At 38.8% G+C, this 17,597-nt stretch overlaps 6 protein-coding genes across 11 annotated transcripts; 1 reads left to right on the forward strand and 5 right to left on the reverse strand.

The window, feature by feature from the left end:
* Positions 1,961-6,924, reverse strand: LOC104793504 (myosin-11-like). Of its 2 annotated transcripts, none has more exons than XM_010519861.2 (13): positions 6,506-6,924; positions 6,229-6,407; positions 6,031-6,134; positions 5,784-5,864; positions 5,572-5,672; positions 5,380-5,466; positions 5,033-5,235; positions 4,426-4,627; positions 4,282-4,332; positions 4,074-4,172; positions 3,910-3,969; positions 3,591-3,712; positions 1,961-3,333 (listed from the first exon to the last, which is right to left on the reverse strand). In XM_010519861.2, exons 1-13 carry the CDS (start codon positions 6,758-6,760, stop codon positions 2,166-2,168), a joined length of 2,712 nt encoding a protein of 903 aa, XP_010518163.1. In that variant the 5' UTR covers positions 6,761-6,924; the 3' UTR covers positions 1,961-2,165. The 2 variants fall into 2 exon arrangements, with proteins under 2 accessions (XP_010518163.1, XP_010518162.1); XM_010519860.2 differs by having other exon boundaries at positions 3,591-3,715.
* Positions 6,905-7,562, reverse strand: LOC104699459. Its single transcript, XM_010414762.1, has 2 exons — positions 7,135-7,562; positions 6,905-7,036 (listed from the first exon to the last, which is right to left on the reverse strand). Exons 1-2 carry the CDS (start codon positions 7,387-7,389, stop codon positions 6,905-6,907), a joined length of 387 nt encoding a protein of 128 aa, XP_010413064.1. The 5' UTR covers positions 7,390-7,562.
* On the reverse strand, positions 8,179-9,757 carry LOC104793506 (fasciclin-like arabinogalactan protein 8). The gene has a single exon (XM_010519862.2). It carries the CDS (start codon positions 9,671-9,673, stop codon positions 8,402-8,404), a length of 1,272 nt encoding a protein of 423 aa, XP_010518164.1. The 5' UTR covers positions 9,674-9,757; the 3' UTR covers positions 8,179-8,401.
* On the forward strand, positions 10,939-13,359 carry LOC104793507 (growth-regulating factor 9-like). 4 transcript variants are annotated; one of them, XM_010519865.2, is made up of 5 exons: positions 10,939-11,202; positions 11,331-11,550; positions 11,921-12,391; positions 12,506-12,694; positions 12,783-13,359. In XM_010519865.2, the coding sequence occupies exons 2-5, from the start codon at positions 11,331-11,333 to the stop codon at positions 13,190-13,192; spliced, it is 1,290 nt and encodes a 429-aa protein (XP_010518167.1). In that variant the 5' UTR covers positions 10,939-11,202; the 3' UTR covers positions 13,193-13,359. The 4 variants fall into 4 exon arrangements, with proteins under 4 accessions (XP_010518167.1, XP_019082411.1, XP_010518165.1 ...); XM_019226866.1 differs by having other exon boundaries at positions 10,944-11,202; positions 11,337-11,550; positions 11,921-12,421; XM_010519863.2 differs by having other exon boundaries at positions 10,945-11,202; positions 11,921-12,421.
* LOC104793508 (serine/threonine-protein kinase Aurora-3-like) lies at positions 13,343-15,027 on the reverse strand. The gene is made up of 6 exons (XM_010519867.2): positions 14,750-15,027; positions 14,376-14,618; positions 14,165-14,260; positions 13,866-14,080; positions 13,691-13,763; positions 13,343-13,582 (listed from the first exon to the last, which is right to left on the reverse strand). Exons 1-6 carry the CDS (start codon positions 14,876-14,878, stop codon positions 13,481-13,483), a joined length of 858 nt encoding a protein of 285 aa, XP_010518169.1. The 5' UTR covers positions 14,879-15,027; the 3' UTR covers positions 13,343-13,480.
* Positions 15,127-17,541, reverse strand: LOC104699460 (spastin-like). 2 transcript variants are annotated; one of them, XM_019226868.1, is made up of 11 exons: positions 17,465-17,541; positions 17,339-17,361; positions 16,927-17,167; positions 16,747-16,842; positions 16,560-16,675; positions 16,389-16,469; positions 16,084-16,207; positions 15,907-15,956; positions 15,688-15,814; positions 15,484-15,581; positions 15,127-15,387 (listed from the first exon to the last, which is right to left on the reverse strand). In XM_019226868.1, the coding sequence occupies exons 2-11, from the start codon at positions 17,351-17,353 to the stop codon at positions 15,271-15,273; spliced, it is 1,065 nt and encodes a 354-aa protein (XP_019082413.1). In that variant the 5' UTR covers positions 17,354-17,361; positions 17,465-17,541; the 3' UTR covers positions 15,127-15,270. The 2 variants fall into 2 exon arrangements, with proteins under 2 accessions (XP_019082413.1, XP_019082412.1); XM_019226867.1 differs by having other exon boundaries at positions 17,453-17,541.

The following is a 17,597-nucleotide window of genomic DNA, read 5'->3' on the forward strand; positions in this document are numbered from 1 at the left end:
TCTCTTATAACCTACATATTGATATAAAGCCAATATACACTTAAGTCAATTCTATAGTATATTTCATCTTTTAACCCGTTTAAAAATGGGTAATTTTGATATTAAACAGCAGTGTTCAAGAAAGCGCTAGGCGATATGTGGACGGTGACCTAGCGCCTAGCGCCTAGAACACCTAGTCGGAATTTTAAACGTTTTAGGCGTTTACAATATGAACATTATGTATATGATATTATATGTAAAATTATATAAAAATATATGTTAGAAGAAATAAATAATAATAAATCATAAACTAAAATTACTAAAAATACATTTCTTTAATTTAGATTAATAACATATAAACATTTATATGAATATAAAACTTAAAATTTTAAATATATGTAGTTAAAAATAAAACCATACATTAAAATAAAAATTTTGTGATTTTAGGCGGTCTAAACGGTCGTCTAGACGTCTGCTGAGCGCCTAGCGCCTAGGCGGCCGCCTAGACTGCTTTCTTGAAGACTGTTAAACAGTAAACATCAATCCATATGAATGATGATTTTAGTATATAAAATGAAAATATTTCGGGGGAAGTAATAAGAGAATCAGGTGAAAAAAGTACCAAAAGGAAATCATGGCTCGTGATGGATCACGTGAGGCAGCGGAGGTTGGGCGTTGGGGTTTAGGGAATGGTTCTGAAACTTGGAAGGAAGAGGAAAAAAAAAGTGTGAAATGGATACAACCGAATCGGGTGCAGTGACTTTTTTAGCAATATTATACATGTATGAGTGAGTATTTATGTAGTAGTGTAAAAAGTCATGGAGTACTCGAGTAGGAGTAGAAGCAAAAGCCAAAGCACATTTAATTTGGAAAACGAAACCACCGATTTGGCTTCTTCTTCCCACAATCATCATACCCATTTGCCATAATAACCCCATTCCCCCACTCGACGACGATGGATTCTTCATCATTATCATCAACAATCATCATGGATTATGAATTTTTGTGGGCTATTTTTCCTTTCTTCTTCTCCTCAATGCTCAAACCCACATGCACATGCCCAATCCCGTTTCTTCTTCTTCTTCTTCTTATAGCCCAATCAGTAAATACTCAATATTTTCCAAACTGAAGATTTTTGTTTTTACCATCCTCGTAACAAAAATTTACTACATTAGATTTATGAAAGAAAAAAAAAAACACTTCAAAGTAGTTTCTGTGGAACATTTATATAAATCTAAATTTCACAATCATTCAATAAAAATATCAAGCGACTCATTGACAAAAACAAATTCTACTCATTACATGTATTGATGATATATTTGGAGAAAAAAAGAATAAATTGATGAGGGCAAGGACTAGGACCACTATAAACACTACTCAGTTCAAGTATTGATATTTTCATGGAAACTAAAATGCAAAGACAAACAAGTAATAAGAGGCATCAATGGAATTGGAGGAGATATAGTCAACACTAAAATGAAACCCCCCCATCCACGCTTCTCTAAAAAGTGTTCAATACTTGTTATTATTTCTTTACAACTCTATTATTATATCTACTACTAATTTATTTATAGCCATCCTTTTCAGTATCTCCATAGACAACAATGGATCTTCTCAATCAAAATCCTAAGAGTTTTTACCACTAAAGAGATATGCCAAGATTTTGATAAGTTTTGGAGTTGTTACTGTTTCTATAATGATGAAACGGTTGTAAAAGTAGCTTCTCTTCGTCCTCTCGAGTTGTTACTGTTTCTATAATGATGAAATGGTTGTAAAAAGGAGCTTCTCTTCGTCCTCTCACTATCAAAGTCTCTCTTTTAATTTCAGATTAACCATTGATGATTCCTCTGACTAACTCTTTCCGCTGTCTATTTTTAGCCCCATCTCTTTAGCTTAAGCCCCTTCGTGCCCCCCTTCATTTCTACCTTTGCTATCATTGCATCACACTATGGAGTGACTTTGTTGTGAAGTAGACACATCCTAAACTTTCAATTCTTTTAATCGCCTACTTTAGCTTTGCATTCCACGTAAATTACAACATCACCATTTTCCCTGCGTTATCTACACCTTACTTCTAAATCAAACGAAAAATAAGCCCAGTGTGTACGAAAACAAAACAAGATGGATTTGGAAAGAGTGTAAGTTCATGAATGCACTTAGAATGAGATCTTGAATAGGGAATCTTGCTAAGTAGCTTTATCGTCTTCGTCCATTGTGTCTACTTGTTTCAGATCTCCGTCAGCTTCATGGCTTCCTTCTGAATCAGGCTTTGAAGAGTGTGATCCCTTATCATCATTCACATCGGAACCCTCTGTATCAGAATCAAAGACAGGACTGTGTTTTTCCTTCTCATGATCATCATCAGATTCAGAACAACTCTCTGTCTCAGAGTCCGAACCAGTAGCATGTTTTGTTTTCAATTGCTCAATGATCCCAATTGGCTCGTTAACAACTCCACGCTCACCATCATCCTCCCTAGTGACCATGATTCCTGAACTTGTCGGTTTAGTTTGGCTTTCGCCTACCTGACCAGCAGAATCGTGTACTACAGTCACTTCCTTGATTCTTTGAGTCTGACTCTCTTCATCCTCTCTACCTCTTTCGGTTTCGTTTTCTCCATGTACAGAAGGAGCTGTGCTATGAGCCCAACTCCCAGCAACTTCCGAAGCTAGAAGATCTGACGTCCTTATAGTGCCTACGCCCTCTGTGTCTTGGGTATCCCTTCGATCGTTTGGGTTCCTTAACAAGATAACAGCTCCATCATCCTGATTCTGAACACTGTCATGTGCTTGAGTTTCACAATCGATTTGCATTGTATCACTAGCTAAAATGATTGACTTCCTCAGATGATCACTTCTCTCATAATCATTTCCTGGACTTTGAGTTTCATTAACTTGCTCTGTTCCTACAGGGTCTGTTCCCAAAGTGGGTGCTGTACCAACACCTTCTATATCTAAACCAAAGACATCCTTTACGACTTTTTCAGAGCTTGGATACTCCGCTTCTTGAGTGTTTTGGCCTTCCTGACTCATAATTTCACAATCATGCTTCTGAGTAGCATCTGCATCTTCACAAGACGTGTCCAAAACTTCATTTCTGGTAGACCTTTTCCCTGAAGTGGACGAGCTCGTCCTAGCAGCACAATTTGAATGGTAAGTTGCTCTTCTATCTTCCTGAGTATTAGCTCTGTTGGGACTTCTGGTTATTGGATTAAGATCAATATCTAGTGAAGTATTGTCACAAGTATCCTCATCTTCCAGAGTTCTCTGCATAGTCTTGAGCTGTTCCTGCTGCTTTGCAAAGAGAGCCGAGATCTCCTCAGTCGTAGAATAAAATGCCCGCATCTGAGTTTCACTGCATGAAGATTCATTGTCCTCAATTAGTTAAACCAATCGAACTTGCGTGAAGTGCATCTTAACGCAACACTGTCAACAAGAAACTACCTTCCAACCAGGGAAACTACAGAGGCACTAATCACAAACTTAAACGCGAAAAAAAAAATGCATGCGTTAAATTTTTCACCATCAAACAGAAAGTAGGTTAGCAAACCAACCATGCACTCTAGAAATAGCAGCCTAACGTTCTTGTACCATACATGTAACTGTTCTTACCGGAGCATGATTCTTTCCCTTGCACCACGGTGTCTCTGTCTTTCAACGTCAAGGTCTCGAACAGCAGCACTTATCTCTAGTTCTAAAGCAGACACTTTAGCCCATGCTTCTTCTCGGGCTGCCTGCTAACGTAACAAAGACAGTCTCAGCTTAAACATATACTGGAGACCCCGCAAAAAGAAGTCTTAGCTATAGTCCACAATCTTTAAAACATGTTATCATAATTCTATAGCAGAAATCAGAGGTAGGAAACAGAAGCATGTCATTAATGAAAAACTGTGAAAACAGTATAAGGCACACAAATTGTTTCCATTCTTACCTTTTCACTGTCCAGATCCTTTTGGAGTCTTTTTATTTCAAGGTCAAGTTCTTCTATTTTCTGTAAAAAAAATTTTTTTTGCAAAACATGAAGCCGTTAGTTCAGAATAAAAGAGAGAAATGAACCATGCAAAATAAGACAGAAATTGCATTCAGGTCAGGTACTTTTTGTGCATTAGCAGAAGCAAGCTGCTCCTCCGAAACTTGAGCTTCTAGCTGACGGTTTCTATTGTCAGAGTAGACCAACTTCTGCCTCGTATCTTCCTATAAAACACCAGAAAACTTCTTAAATGACAACAAAATGAAAAAAACATAGGAGTACAAGGTTTGTGTGATCAAGAGGCTAATTATGAAAAACGTTACAAGAACATACCAATTTTGACATCAAAGTTTCCACTTGCACTGATCTTTCCTTCTCTGAATCCTAAAATATTTGTCAAGTAAACTGTCTGATTTTAGGGACATAATGATGAAAAGACTGAAGAGTTAATTTAAACACAGCTAATTCTTTTCATACCTTCATTCTGTTGATTACTTCTTGTTGTTCCCTCTCGTGTCTCATAGCAGCATTAGAAAATCTTTTCAATTCTTCCTGAGCTTCAATTTGGCATCTATGTATCGCAGCTTTAAGTTCAGCAGTGGCAGTTTCTCTTTCCTCTCTTCTTTGATCTCTTTCTTCATCCAACCCTGTCTTCAGTTCAGCTATAGAAGCCTTTTGACTGAAAGAAATATGTCGTTTTTACTTAGGGTTACATATTTGCAACATTTAGGCTATAAAAGCAAAGCCACATAAGATATTCCAGAAAGGTCAAAAACTCAATATGAAGAAAATTCTCTGAACATGAAACAATCACAGACCAACTGACAACAAAAGAATCAGTGTATATACATGTTGAAGCTATAAACAAGACCAAAGTAACCATTCGAAGTGTCTGCTGCCTCACTTTTTCACCCTCAGAGATGCCTACCTCTAACGTTTATACTTTGAGGGCGGACTCAACGTAGAGATGTTTGAAGCAGATCATTTCTCGGGACAGGTAACTTAAAGTTTTCACAGTACTAGCATAAAATATGATCTTAAGAAAATAAGAATAACAACCAACAAGGGAAAAGCATTTCTTTACCTTTTAACTATTTCATTTGCTTCACTGAGAGATTGCAAAGAAGCGTTTACCCTCTCACCAAGTTCATCTATGGAATTCTTTTGTTCAGCTGATAATTTGTTGACCTGCGCCAGTTCTTTCTGCTTAGCATCTAATAGATCACGCAGCTCAACCAGTTCATTATGAAATGATTTTGCAGTGGATTCTTTAATCTGTTTTATTTCCTGCAAATGTAACGATATATCAGTAAGGATACTCATATATTCACCAATTACTCAAACATGATTGTTGTTATAATTTAACAGAACTTTTTATAACAAAACCAACAAGCGCCACAACAAAGATTCAAAGACAAAAACTCAACATACACTTTCATGGTGCTCCACAATTGAGCGGGACTCATTACGCAGAGTGTCAATGGTAAGCACCTGTGCTTCTAATTGCTTCCTCAGTTCCTGCATAGAACATTGATTTTACACAAAAGTTGAGTTAGAATGACATCAAGATTGATACGATCACTTACATCTTATAATAGAAACCAAAACAGATGATGAACATACTGTGTTCGAACGCTGGAGGCTCTTAAAATCATCCAGAGATATTGGATTGGGACCACCAATGCCTATGCCCTTCTGCCTCTTAATTTCACAAGTAACATCCTCTTCACAATAGCAAAAACACAGATCAGAAGTAAATAAAGTTAAACACATGCTATATAATGCCTCAAGACATGCCATTCCTTAGTTCTATATACACGTAAAGTGACTTATACCTGCTTTTCTTTTTCTGTTTATGCAGGAAACAGCAGCATTATTACCAAGTATTTCGCGGTAAACAAATGCAAAGGCCTTTTCTGAAAAAAAAAATGCAAAGGGTCTAGTGTGAACATGTTAATCGATCTAGAAAAGTTGCATAACATTGGAAACATTAGCAACACCAATTAAATCAAATCTATTTAACCAGCCCCTATAAAAGTTAAAATGTGAATTCACAATGTTATGGGACAGAAAACTTATTACCATGATCTGGAGGAACAGCAAGTGATACAATGTCACCGTGCTGAACCCTAACTGCAGGGCCGTTCTTTTCTAACCTCTCCCAGTTGAGAAAGGTACCATTTGTGCTGAATAAAAGAGAGTAGTAGGCATAAGCTTAAGTTTTATAAACTGCATAGAAAATGAAATCACGCAATTGAAACAGAAGAGAGGTTAACTAACCTTGTGTCTTCCACAAAGACATCAGAGCTAGAAGTATTATCCCCATCACCAACTGTTACCGGCTTACGGTATATCTTACAATGGTTCCCACTAATTGCAGTTGATTCCACCTGATAACTGGCGTGACATGGTAGCCGTCCTAAGCAATGCTCATCAGAACTCAATAGTATATTTATGCCCTATAAGCCATTGATCAGGAATCAAATCAAAAAATTTAAACGAGAATCACATTAGGGGCAGGTTCCAGAAAACAAAAAACGCAGAGTAGGAAACGAACCTGCCGGCGTTTGCGAGCATGGCTTGAAATTGCGGTGAGGACACCCCAGACGTTTAAATCGTAGTTCTGCAACGGCTGAGAGGCGACTTTAGCAGCAACGGAGACGATGAAATCCTTGGAATTGAGCGAGGGAGATGGAGAAGCGTCGCTTTGGCTATTGATCCGAGATGCAACAGCCGCTTTGATATCCGGGTTCGGGTTTGATGTTACCGACGCAATTTTTCTCTCGACTTGTTCAGCCGCTGTAGACGCCATTAGAGCTCCGATCGTGGAAGGTGAGAAAATTGGCGGGGATTTTGAAACCCTAAACTGTATAATAATAACAGTTCAGTGAGTTGAGGAAGAATGAGTCTCTCTGCAATTTTCTACTCAGCGAAGCTTCTCGAGGACGACTGATGCTTAAACGCTATGTCGTTCGGAAAAAGTAAAGAAACAATGGTCGTCGTTTTTATAAAGTTGAGAACGANAACTGGCGTGACATGGTAGCCGTCCTAAGCAATGCTCATCAGAACTCAATAGTATATTTATGCCCTATAAGCCATTGATCAGGAATCAAATCAAAAAATTTAAACGAGAATCACATTAGGGGCAGGTTCCAGAAAACAAAAAACGCAGAGTAGGAAACGAACCTGCCGGCGTTTGCGAGCATGGCTTGAAATTGCGGTGAGGACACCCCAGACGTTTAAATCGTAGTTCTGCAACGGCTGAGAGGCGACTTTAGCAGCAACGGAGACGATGAAATCCTTGGAATTGAGCGAGGGAGATGGAGAAGCGTCGCTTTGGCTATTGATCCGAGATGCAACAGCCGCTTTGATATCCGGGTTCGGGTTTGATGTTACCGACGCAATTTTTCTCTCGACTTGTTCAGCCGCTGTAGACGCCATTAGAGCTCCGATCGTGGAAGGTGAGAAAATTGGCGGGGATTTTGAAACCCTAAACTGTATAATAATAACAGTTCAGTGAGTTGAGGAAGAATGAGTCTCTCTGCAATTTTCTACTCAGCGAAGCTTCTCGAGGACGACTGATGCTTAAACGCTATGTCGTTCGGAAAAAGTAAAGAAACAATGGTCGTCGTTTTTATAAAGTTGAGAACGATAGGGTTTGTGTTCTCAGATTATATAAACGTTTGTTTCATTGTTGAAAGAAGTGTCGGTGTCAAGAGAATGATGAAAAAAGAAATCGGGCCTTTTCGCTCTCATTAATAAATATAACTGGGCCAGCTTTTTCCAACCCTCGACAGTCCGTGTAATGTAGACCCATTCATTGGTTTAAATTGATTTGTACATGATTAAAACGGTCTCGTTTACTGTAACCCACTAATTTGGAATATTCTCATTGTTTTATTAATTAAATCAAGTAAAAAGTCTAAAAGTGGAAATGTTGCTTTGTTCGTTGCTTCCCGGGAATACATTACACAGTTTAAGCCGGCGAAGGTAAATAAGGAGGAAGGTATCAATTTGCTTTTGCTTTCTAAAACTCAAAATTTAGAGCATCTTTTTAAATCAATCACGTCACGAGAGAGAACATCAAATTCTAAACCTTAACCTATTGATGTTTTTAATCTCAAAGTAGTTCAAAGTATAAAACTTTAAACTCCACAGGTTAAAAACTTCTAGTAGTTTGCTGCATTATTTGTCGGTACAAAATTTATTATAATATGAAAGCTTTATCCAAAATATAGCTTGGAGGCCAAAGATCTAACCAGAATATAATCGAGCAGATCAAACACTGAAAGCAATAATGCAAAATGTGATTAACAAAAAAGATTAAAAAGTAAAAAACCTCACTCACTCACTAATCCCAACTCAACAACACAGAACCACAAAAATAAAAAAATAAAAACAAAAGGAGGGAGTGGCAGACTGCGTAATTAATTACGGAGAATTCGAAAAGGTTTCAAAACCTCAGAGACACGGAGACGGTTACGGCGGCGAACGTGACCAATAAGGTGAACAACGACGGTGAGCTCACGCCAACCGCCGCGTTAGCCGACTTACTCTTTGCTGAACCTGCCGGGGAGTCTGAAGGAGCACTATCCGGTGCATCGTCCGTTGGAGGTGCCGGTGGTGAAGCCGCGGTTGGTGAAGGTCCTTCCGCCGGAGATGGTGCCTCTGCTGTTTCCGGTGCAGGCGCCGGTGCCGGAGAAATTGATTTAGATTTCCCGAATAGCTCAGCAGGGAGGAGGACGCTATCCACGGTGAATATCACAACGGGAGTCGCGTCTAGCACAGTGTCGGCGAGTCTTGACGGAGCAACGCCGGTGTGGAGAATAACTTCGTCGCCGGAGGTTGAGGTAGTAAGATCGAATTTTCCGACGCCGCTAGTGGCCAATGTGGTGATGTTGTTTTTGTTAGTCTTGAGTGAGCCTTTAGGTTTGTACTCAGCGAGGGCGTGGTACTCTAAGAGCGAGACCACCTCAGCTTGTGTGAGCTTCGTCAGATCTGGTACACCTTCAGCTTTAAAAGCTTCATCCGACGGCGCAAAAACCGTCAAGCCTTTTTCAATGGCGGATTCGTAAGTCTTGAGAACTCCACTCGAAACAAGCAAACCCGCGAAGGTTTTGCAGCCGGCTTTCTCGAGTAGTCCGGTGATGTTCGACACGGCGGCGGAAGGAGCAGGAGCGGTTAAAACTCCCGGAGCGATGATCGGAGCATCGATCTCGAGGATGGAGATGTTGTAAGGGATTTGTTTGACGGATTTGGTGTAAGAAGAATCGAGTTTGGAACCTGAAACGGCGGAGCCGAATCCGACTTTGCCTCCTTTGAGATCGGTGATGTTGACGAACCCTAGGTTTCCGGGAGCGTTTCCGGTGGTTTGGTAGAGTGTGGTGGAGAGAGTTGTGCCTTTAGAGAGCCCGTGGAGTTTGAGAGGATCGTAGTAATCGAGGAGGACGAGGAGGCTTAGAGCGCTTTTGATGACGGAGAGTGGATGTTTTCCGGCGAGTGAAGACATAGCGCCATTGTTGAGGACGAGGACTGTGATGGTCGTGCGGCTGTTGATCTCGTCGGCGAGCTTCGTCTGAGTAAGGTAGCTGTTGAAGGAAGAGTAATCAGGAGAATCAGCGAGGATTTGAGTGATGTTGTGGCTACTCACGGTTGAAGCGAAGGCGAGGATGGAGAAAGTGACGAAGGCGAGGAGTGATAAGGTCTGTGACTGTGACGCCGCCATGATGAGACGGTTTGAGTTTGTTTAAGTGAAAGTGTGGAGCAGAGGAAGTGGAGAAAACAGAGTGAGAGATGAGAAGTTTAATAAAGGAAAGAGAAGGATCATTGTTAACTACGGTTAACATTATTAACCATGGTTAGGTTAGAATAATGACTAGAGTTAGTTTTGCCTTTTTTTAATTTTTGAAATGTGTGTTGTTTATAAGAGAGTGAGAGAGAGTTGGGTTGGATTGGGGGCCATGTGTTCTTTTTCGGACATAGCTGTAAGAAGAAAGAGTCCATTCCATTTAATTGTCTTGTTCTTTAATTTTCCAATTTGAGATAATTTGGGCTTCTTTTTCTACTATCTACACAGATATTTTCTAGCCTAAATAAAACACTTTTAGATTCTTGTTTTTCTTAATCTAACTTAATTTATTATCGATCGATTGTGATGAGTTTAAAATAATGTGCATGGTCAGTAACGTTTCTCTTGGTTCCAAATACGAAAATTTGTTTGTGGTTGTGGATGAGTGGCTTGGATACTAGAATGTGTATCTTCTTAGTTTAATGATGATGATTCGAACCTGACTTTTTGTATCGTACAAAAAAAGAATATGTATGAACTCTTAATGGTTTGTGTTAGTATTGTTGTAATGTATCTGAATTTAATTATGCATGATTTCGCATTAACTTTCGTGTGATACATAATGATGTTAATACAAATTAATTTGTATAAAAATAAAATACATGTTTTGTAATATTTATTTTTTGGCTGCCGACGTTCATGGTTTAAATATAAATAGGTTATCCACAGCTCGGTGAGGACCAATATTGAATCACTCCATCTCACAATCATACGAACATTTTGAGCTGTTAAAGCATTACTTTCCACGTGTGGACAATATTTGGAGAAACCACTAGTGAGTGAATATATGATACTAATACTTGTAACCATTACATCAAACTCTTTTTTGGTATATTACTATAAATAAAGTATTTTTTGCATTGTGACCAAGATAAAATATAGATTTATTATTGTTATTACAAATGTGACCAAGATGTAAAGGCAACAGGGGAAACAGAATGTTATAATTTAAAGCCAATCAGAGAACAACCAACAACAAGTTTTGAATAACTAAAAAAAAAAAAAAAAAAAAGAGTAGAGCCCAACTTAATGGAGTAATAATGGGCCTTTTATGATAAGATGGGCCCATATTATAGAGGAATATGAACGTGGAGATGTAGTGGAGCAGCTGGGCAGAGAGAGAGAGTTATCACACTCTGTGTGTGTGTGTGTCTGTGTTTGTGTGTGTGGCATCGAGAGGGAAACTCAACTTTTTTTTAATGTCCGAAAAGTATTCAAAAAAGGCTGAAAGACGCTGACGCATTTGTCAGAAACCTGACAACTGCCTTTAAATCTCTTCACACTCTCACCTCTTCCTCTGTTTCTCTCTCTCTCTCTCATTGTGTTAAAACAGTGAAGAACAGAGAAGAGATTTTATTAGTATCTGGTTTGGTTTGTTTGTGTTCAAGCTTTTTTCTTCTTGGGAGGTAGGTTTTTTTTTTTTTTTTTTTTTTTCGCTTCTCTTTGTCGCTAGTTTCAAAAGCTGTCTCCTTTTTTTCTCGAACTGAAATTATCTTCCCTAGAAATTAAAAAAACCAATTTTTATGTTGTGAAGATGCAGAGCCCTAAAATGGAGCAGGATGAGGAGTTAGAGGAGAGGAGGAGGAAGAAGTGGCCGTGGATGAAGGCGGCGCAGTTTGTGGAGTTTCAGATGCAGACTTTGGTGTATAGATACATAGAGGCTGGTCTTCGTGTGCCTCATCACCTTGTGGTGTCTATTTGGAACAGTCTTGCTCTCTCTTCATCCTCCAACTACAACTCTCCCTCTTCTTCTCGTAAGTAACTTGAAATTCTAGTCTTTTCAGGAGTATTTTTGAGCTAGCAGATAAGAAAGAATCATAATTTAGAAGATTTGTTCACATACACTTACTATAGCAAGTCTTGGACCTTAGAATCTAGAGAAGTTTTTGTTCTAATTCAATAGTTGTAATTTTTTGGGGTATTCTTGTGGAAATGCTTAATGGGTTTCATTGTGTTTATTCAATTTCCTAAAACATGTTTTTGGTTCTTGGGTTTTGAGTTGGGGGAGTTGACAAGATTCACATACACAACAGTCTTTAGTTACCTCTGAATTTATTAGAGTCTTTTGTTCTGTTTTAACAGTTGAACTGATTCTTGTCTGTATTTGATTTTGTGGTTATTGAGTTGCAGTGTTGAGTAGTGATAAAGGATTGAACCATATCCACACAGTGGAACCTGAACCCACAAGGTGCAGGAGAACTGATGGGAAGAAATGGCGGTGTAGTAATAGGGTCCTTCTGTATGAGAAGTACTGTGAACGGCACATGCATAGAGGCCGTAAACGTTCAAGAAAGCTTGTGGAATCATCTTATAAGGTTGCTTCGTCGTCTGCTTCATTAACAAAACACGACAACACTTATGGTTTGGACATAAATAACGACAGTGAGAGTGTTCTTCTTCATGAGACAATGTCGGGTTCTAGTAATGCCCAGGTAGTTACCATTGCTTCACTGCCTAGTGCCAGAGCCTGTGATAATGTCATTCGTCCGTCTTTAGTGATCTCCGAGTCCACAAAAGAAAGTGTGAGTCACGGTGACAGGAGCAGAAGGAACATGGAGATGAGTTATGATGACTTAATCAGTAAAAAAGAGTCGAGTATGTGTGTTAGTGTTGTTCCCCTTCAAGGTATTATGATACCAGAAAAATATCTACAGAACTCGTTTCTTCACTATTCCATTGTTTGACCAGGTTCCATTGTTTCATTACTAGGTGATGAGAGCTTACCTTCTGTTCAAAAGTTCTTCCCCGAGGTATCTGATAGTTCCTTACAAGGTGCACAATTCTCAGGCAACAGGAAGAATGAAATAATTGCAAGAAGCAGAGAATGGAAGAATATGAATGTTGTTAATGGTGGCTTGTTTCATAGTATCCACTTTTCTCAAGACACTGTTCTTCAAGGTAATACCTTTGAATCCTCGGCTTACCATCATTTCCAATGTATATTCATGACCATTTTTGTTCTTCTATCTTGCTTTCTCCGTTGTAGATCGTGGTGGGTTTCGTTTACAAAGAGTTGAAACAGACAAAGAACCAGGAAGGTGCCGAAGAACAGATGGGAAGAGGTGGAGATGCAGCAAAGATGTTTTGTCTGGTCAGAAATACTGCGATAAACACATGCATAGAGGTATCAAGAAGAAGCATCCAGTGGATACTACTATCGCACATGAGAATGCCGGCTATAGCCCGTTAACGGTGAAAACAGCTGCTAGATCTGTGACTTGCAAAGATGGAGATGACCAGAAGCTCTCTCTTTTAGTCATGGGTATTCCACTGCCCCGAGTTTCTGATGAGAAGACCACTAGTAGTTGCAGTACCGACACCACTATTACTGACATAGCTTTAAGGGGTGAAGAAGACAATGAGGAGATATTGTCATTATTTTCTTCAGGCGTCTAGAAGCATAGAACTATTGTTAAGATTTTAATGCTTTTAGTTTGTCTATCTATGGATCTTTCAGTGTTAGATGTTAGAAGAAGTCAAATCACATAGACACGAGTTTTACGTAGATTATAATATGCTGAAATGAGATAATATATCACATGGTGGAATGTACTTTCTCTGAACTTCTTAAGACATTCTTCTCATAACATTCGATTACATATAAAGATACGTTGTCCTGAGATTCTTCTCATAACATTCGATTACATATAAAAGCTACTTTGTCCTGAGATTGGGAGAATAGCATCAACTGAGGCACACACCTTTAGGATCTGCATTCTTGACGATCCACGGATGTTGCATGATCTTATCAATGGAGAGTCGTTTCGAGGGATCCTTAACAAGAAGCTGCAAAAGATTTTAAACAACCACATGTTAATGCTTAATAACTAACTAACTAACTAGTCAAGAGCAAGAGAGTCGTTGTTGGTATAATGATTTAGCTTGGTGTGTTACCTGACTGATAAGATTTTTGGCTTCTGCTGAAACATTAGGCGCAGTAGGAAAAGTCAGATCGATCTTGAGAATTCTGCATACCAATTAAATAGACAACTTCATCAAGGAGCTGAGGTTTTAAGTTTCTTCTGTCATTTCCAACAAAGATAAAAAGTCTAGTCGTCTCCTTCCTTACCTCTTGAATGTATCCTTTTGACTCTCGGCTTCAAACGGAGGGTGACCATAGAGAAACTCGTAACACAATACACCTAAAGTCCAATTATCAACAGCATAATCGTGATCTCTATGCTCGACCATCTCAGGTGCCAAGTAGTCTAAGGTTCCACACATTGTTTTCCTCTTGTTACTTGACTGAACTGACCACCCAAAGTCAGCAATTTTCAATCTCCCCTGCGTATGTATTATGACACAATACTACTAATGATCAACAACATCCTGAGTTCTCAATATAACCAATAAACACACAGAAGATACCTCATGATCGAGCAACAAGTTTTCAGGTTTGATGTCTCTGTGAATGACACATTTTCCATGACAATAGGCTAGTGCCTGACTAAGACTTGCAATGTACTGAAATCGTTAAGAAAAAAAAGCCATAAATATCACCACAACAAGCAACATTGCAAACAAAATGATAAAGATCTTAAGGCAAAAGGAGGAAGCGGCGAGGAGGAGAGAGACTCACAGTGGCGGCTTGCTTTTCAGAGAGATGACCATTCTTTTTGAGGAGGCCATAGAGCTCACCGCCATCAGCATACTCGAGGATCAAGAAAATGCGCTCATCGTCATGGAACCAACCGTAAAGACCAAGAATGTTCGGGTGGCTTAGACTCGTTTGGATCTCCATTTCCCTCCGAAGCTGATGATGAATTTTATACTTCTCGATCTGCTCCTTGAATATCACTTTCAGCGCCACTATGAACTTACTCTATATCCCCAAATCGTAACCAATTAGGGTTTCCGAAAGCTCAAATTGACATAAACCTCTACCTTAATCTCATAATTACAAGAGAAAATTTCAAACAAAATCGAAGGGAAACGAGAGAGAGAGAGAGTGACCTTAACTTCTCGAGCGAGATAGACTCTGCCAAATTTACCCTTTCCCAGTGGTCTCCCGATCTGGAAATCTGCCAGGGTCCATGGCTTCTCACTATCGTCGGCGTCAGATTCTGGCGATTTCTTACTCATTATTTCCGACTCAGACGACGGCGAGAGAGCAAGAGCAATGATGAGTTTAAGATAATAGAGCGAGAGAGATGAAGAGCGGAGAAACTAATTTTGAATTTCAAAATTCTTTCCACTGAGCTTTTCGTGGTAAGTCTCTCTAACCTGCTCTAGGGAAAGACGATTTTACCCTCGGCACTCTTTCTGATTTCGGAACTACCAGAGGGACTACTTGCTAGACCTTAAGGCGGATTAAAACTCGCACCACAAAATCACATTACCCATCTTAATATCAGTTTTCTTCTTTTAAGAGTAGAAACATTTTATTTGTTTCCTTAATTGTTCTGCTGTTTGTTTCTTAGCTTTACACCATACCATAAATTTACAACAGTAAACAAACAATCCAAGAAACAATTTTAATTAGAGCCAAACTCTGAGTTCCAACGTTCAAGCTCTTCCCATTTGCTTTTACTCAAGCTGGGTCTGATCACTGCCATCGATTTCCGAAAATCATCATATCGTAGCGGTCTCACCTGTTACATTTACACATTTATTGATCAAACCTTTCAAACTCAAAAAGATACTTCAAAACTGATGATTTATGAGAGATTTAAAAAGAGGTTTCATACTTTATTTGCTTGGATGGTAAGAATATCTGCACCGAGTTCTCTGATTGGCATCATTGCAGCTTCTTCACACAGTGCTTGAAGATCGCTTCCTGAGTATCCTGTAACATGAAGGCAGCTTATTAGTTACTTGACTCGAAACTGTAACACTTCCAGTGGTAATAATAAACTAATCTGTGTTTCTTATACAAAATCTATAGAGCTTGCCTTCGGTTTCTCTGACAATTTTACCAATATCGCTACTGGATAAAGAGTGAGGCTGACTCTTCAGTTTAGTTTTAAATAGTAGTGTTCTGACTTTTGAATCTGGCAACGGTACATATATTCTCTTCACCTAACAAAGTGATAAAATGCATATAATCAGATACTTCCTTAGCAATTAGTGGATATGAAAATCTTGGTGACGATAATGTTCTTAGTTCTTACCAATCTCCTAAGTACTGCATCATCCAACTCCTGTGGCTTGTTAGTAGCTCCTGCAAAACATTACATCCAAATACATGATTAGGGCAAGCAAAAACTGAATATATGCCAACTGATACTCAGAGGTGCACACAGAGTGAAGATTGGGTTTGATAAAGACAAGATTAGCAGGATTCATACCAATGACAATCACCAAATCATCCGGATTAGAAGTCACACCATCAAACTGAATAAGGAATTCTGATTTCAATCTTCTGCTTGCTTCATTCTCACTGATCGACCTTGTAGACATTATACTATCTATCTGATAACCAGAGTAAAACATATTCAGACCTTCAAGTGACAACATGTTTAACATGAACTATAATGATTCAGGATGTACTTCGGTCAAATACAACTTATACGGTATTATCTAGAAATCAGGTAAGAAGAGTAGGTTCTCGGCATAATTAACTTGTAAGACAGATAAGGGAAAAAGTACATACTTCATCCATAAATATCACAGAAGGTTGTCTGGATATTGCAACTTGAAATAGCGTTTTAACTAGCTTTTCAGCCTCACCCACCTGAATCAGTACAGCAAAACCAGTTAGTCTGTTTGAATTGTAAAAGTAATTTCATAAAAGCATTAAGAGTACAATGACAGAAGCACACACCCATTTTGAAGTCAAAGAAGATGCTGAGACATTGAAAAAAGTTGCCTGTGACTCAGAAGCGACAGCCTTGGCAAGCATTGTTTTTCCATTGCCAGGTGGCCCAAAGAGAAGCAGACCTGAAATGAAGAAATTTTACCAAGGATGGCACTCGAGAAGATTAAGAAGAAACCAAGCTTGCAAATTTTACCTCTCGCTGGTCTCCGGAGACCAGTGAATAAATCTCTTCGTTTTGCCGGTAAAATTACCATCTCCAACAAAGCTTGTTTAGCTCCATCGAGTCCAGCTGCAATAATTAAGCATAAGTATGTTTCCCATATATTGTCAAGAAAAGGAAAAACAAGAAGAAGTGCATAACAATGACACTCACCAACATCATCCCATTGCACAGATGGGCTTCTATCCACTATTGTTGTGTTTATCATCTCTACTAACTTATCATCCTGGACATTTCCAGATTCTTTCACAGGTTTTGGGCTTGCAGCAGCATCTTTAGTGTTCCTTGCCATTGCAATGCCACCTCTGGGGACTGGAGTCTTCTGTAATGAACTTCTTCTATACCTTGACGCTGTAGAGGAAACTGAAGCTGAAGACGGAGATGCTACGGTTCTCTACATAAGCAAGGATCAAAAACAGGGATTTAGCTTAAAATAAATGCCTTAACAAATTCAGTGAAGCAATCAATCCTAATACAGAAACATATCACTCAAAAATCTACCAACATCACAGTCTCCTTCCAACATTTAGGATAATGAAAAGAAAGAAGCAAGATAATTAAATACCTTATTCTCAGACATTCCAACACCTAAGCAAAACAAACAACCATCAGTATAAATTTACGTGTCCTTCTTCATATATATATGTAACAAAAAGGTCAAAAATCAAAATTTTGTCACCTGTACGCTTACCCAAAGCTTGCAATCTCTCAGATACTTGATTTTGCCATTTAGAAATCTTCTCTCGGTACGATCTCACCTTCTCCTTTTCACTACCATATAAATCAAAATCATCACATTAAAAAAAAAAAAAAAAAAAAAAAAA

The sequence above is a fragment of the Camelina sativa genome, chromosome 6 (genome assembly GCF_000633955.1).
Source record: "Camelina sativa cultivar DH55 chromosome 6, Cs, whole genome shotgun sequence".
NCBI lineage: Eukaryota > Viridiplantae > Streptophyta > Magnoliopsida > Brassicales > Brassicaceae > Camelina > Camelina sativa.

Bases quoted from the DNA above. Each gene is read 5' to 3' on its own strand.
- LOC104793504 (XM_010519860.2), bottom strand. From the start codon at position 6,760: ATGGCGTCTACAGCGGCTGAACAAGTCGAGAGAAAAATTGCGTCGGTA. The intron at 5,467-5,571 runs GTATGTTCATCA...TGTTCTATGCAG, and splicing joins GCCTCCAGCGTTCGAACACA to GAACTGAGGAAGCAATTAGA. The intron at 3,716-3,909 runs GTAAGAATGGAA...TTGTTACGTTAG, and splicing joins AGGATCTGGACAGTGAAAAG to CAGGCAGCCCGAGAAGAAGC.
- LOC104793506 (XM_010519862.2), bottom strand. From the start codon at position 9,673: ATGGCGGCGTCACAGTCACAGACCTTATCACTCCTCGCCTTCGTCACT.
- LOC104793507 (XM_010519863.2), top strand. From the start codon at position 11,331: ATGCAGAGCCCTAAAATGGAGCAGGATGAGGAGTTAGAGGAGAGGAGG. The intron at 11,551-11,920 runs GTAAGTAACTTG...GTGGTTATTGAG, and splicing joins CAACTCTCCCTCTTCTTCTC to TTGCAGTGTTGAGTAGTGAT. The intron at 12,422-12,505 runs GTATTATGATAC...TTTCATTACTAG, and splicing joins TAGTGTTGTTCCCCTTCAAG to GTGATGAGAGCTTACCTTCT.
- LOC104793508 (XM_010519867.2), bottom strand. From the start codon at position 14,878: ATGAGTAAGAAATCGCCAGAATCTGACGCCGACGATAGTGAGAAGCCA. The intron at 14,619-14,749 runs GTCACTCTCTCT...TTGGGGATATAG, and splicing joins ATCTCGCTCGAGAAGTTAAG to AGTAAGTTCATAGTGGCGCT. The intron at 14,261-14,375 runs GTGAGTCTCTCT...TAACGATTTCAG, and splicing joins CTGAAAAGCAAGCCGCCACT to TACATTGCAAGTCTTAGTCA.
- LOC104699460 (XM_019226868.1), bottom strand. The intron at 15,815-15,906 runs GTAAGAACTAAG...TCACTTTGTTAG, and splicing joins ATGCAGTACTTAGGAGATTG to GTGAAGAGAATATATGTACC. The intron at 15,388-15,483 runs GTATGAAACCTC...TAAATGTAACAG, and splicing joins TTACCATCCAAGCAAATAAA to GTGAGACCGCTACGATATGA.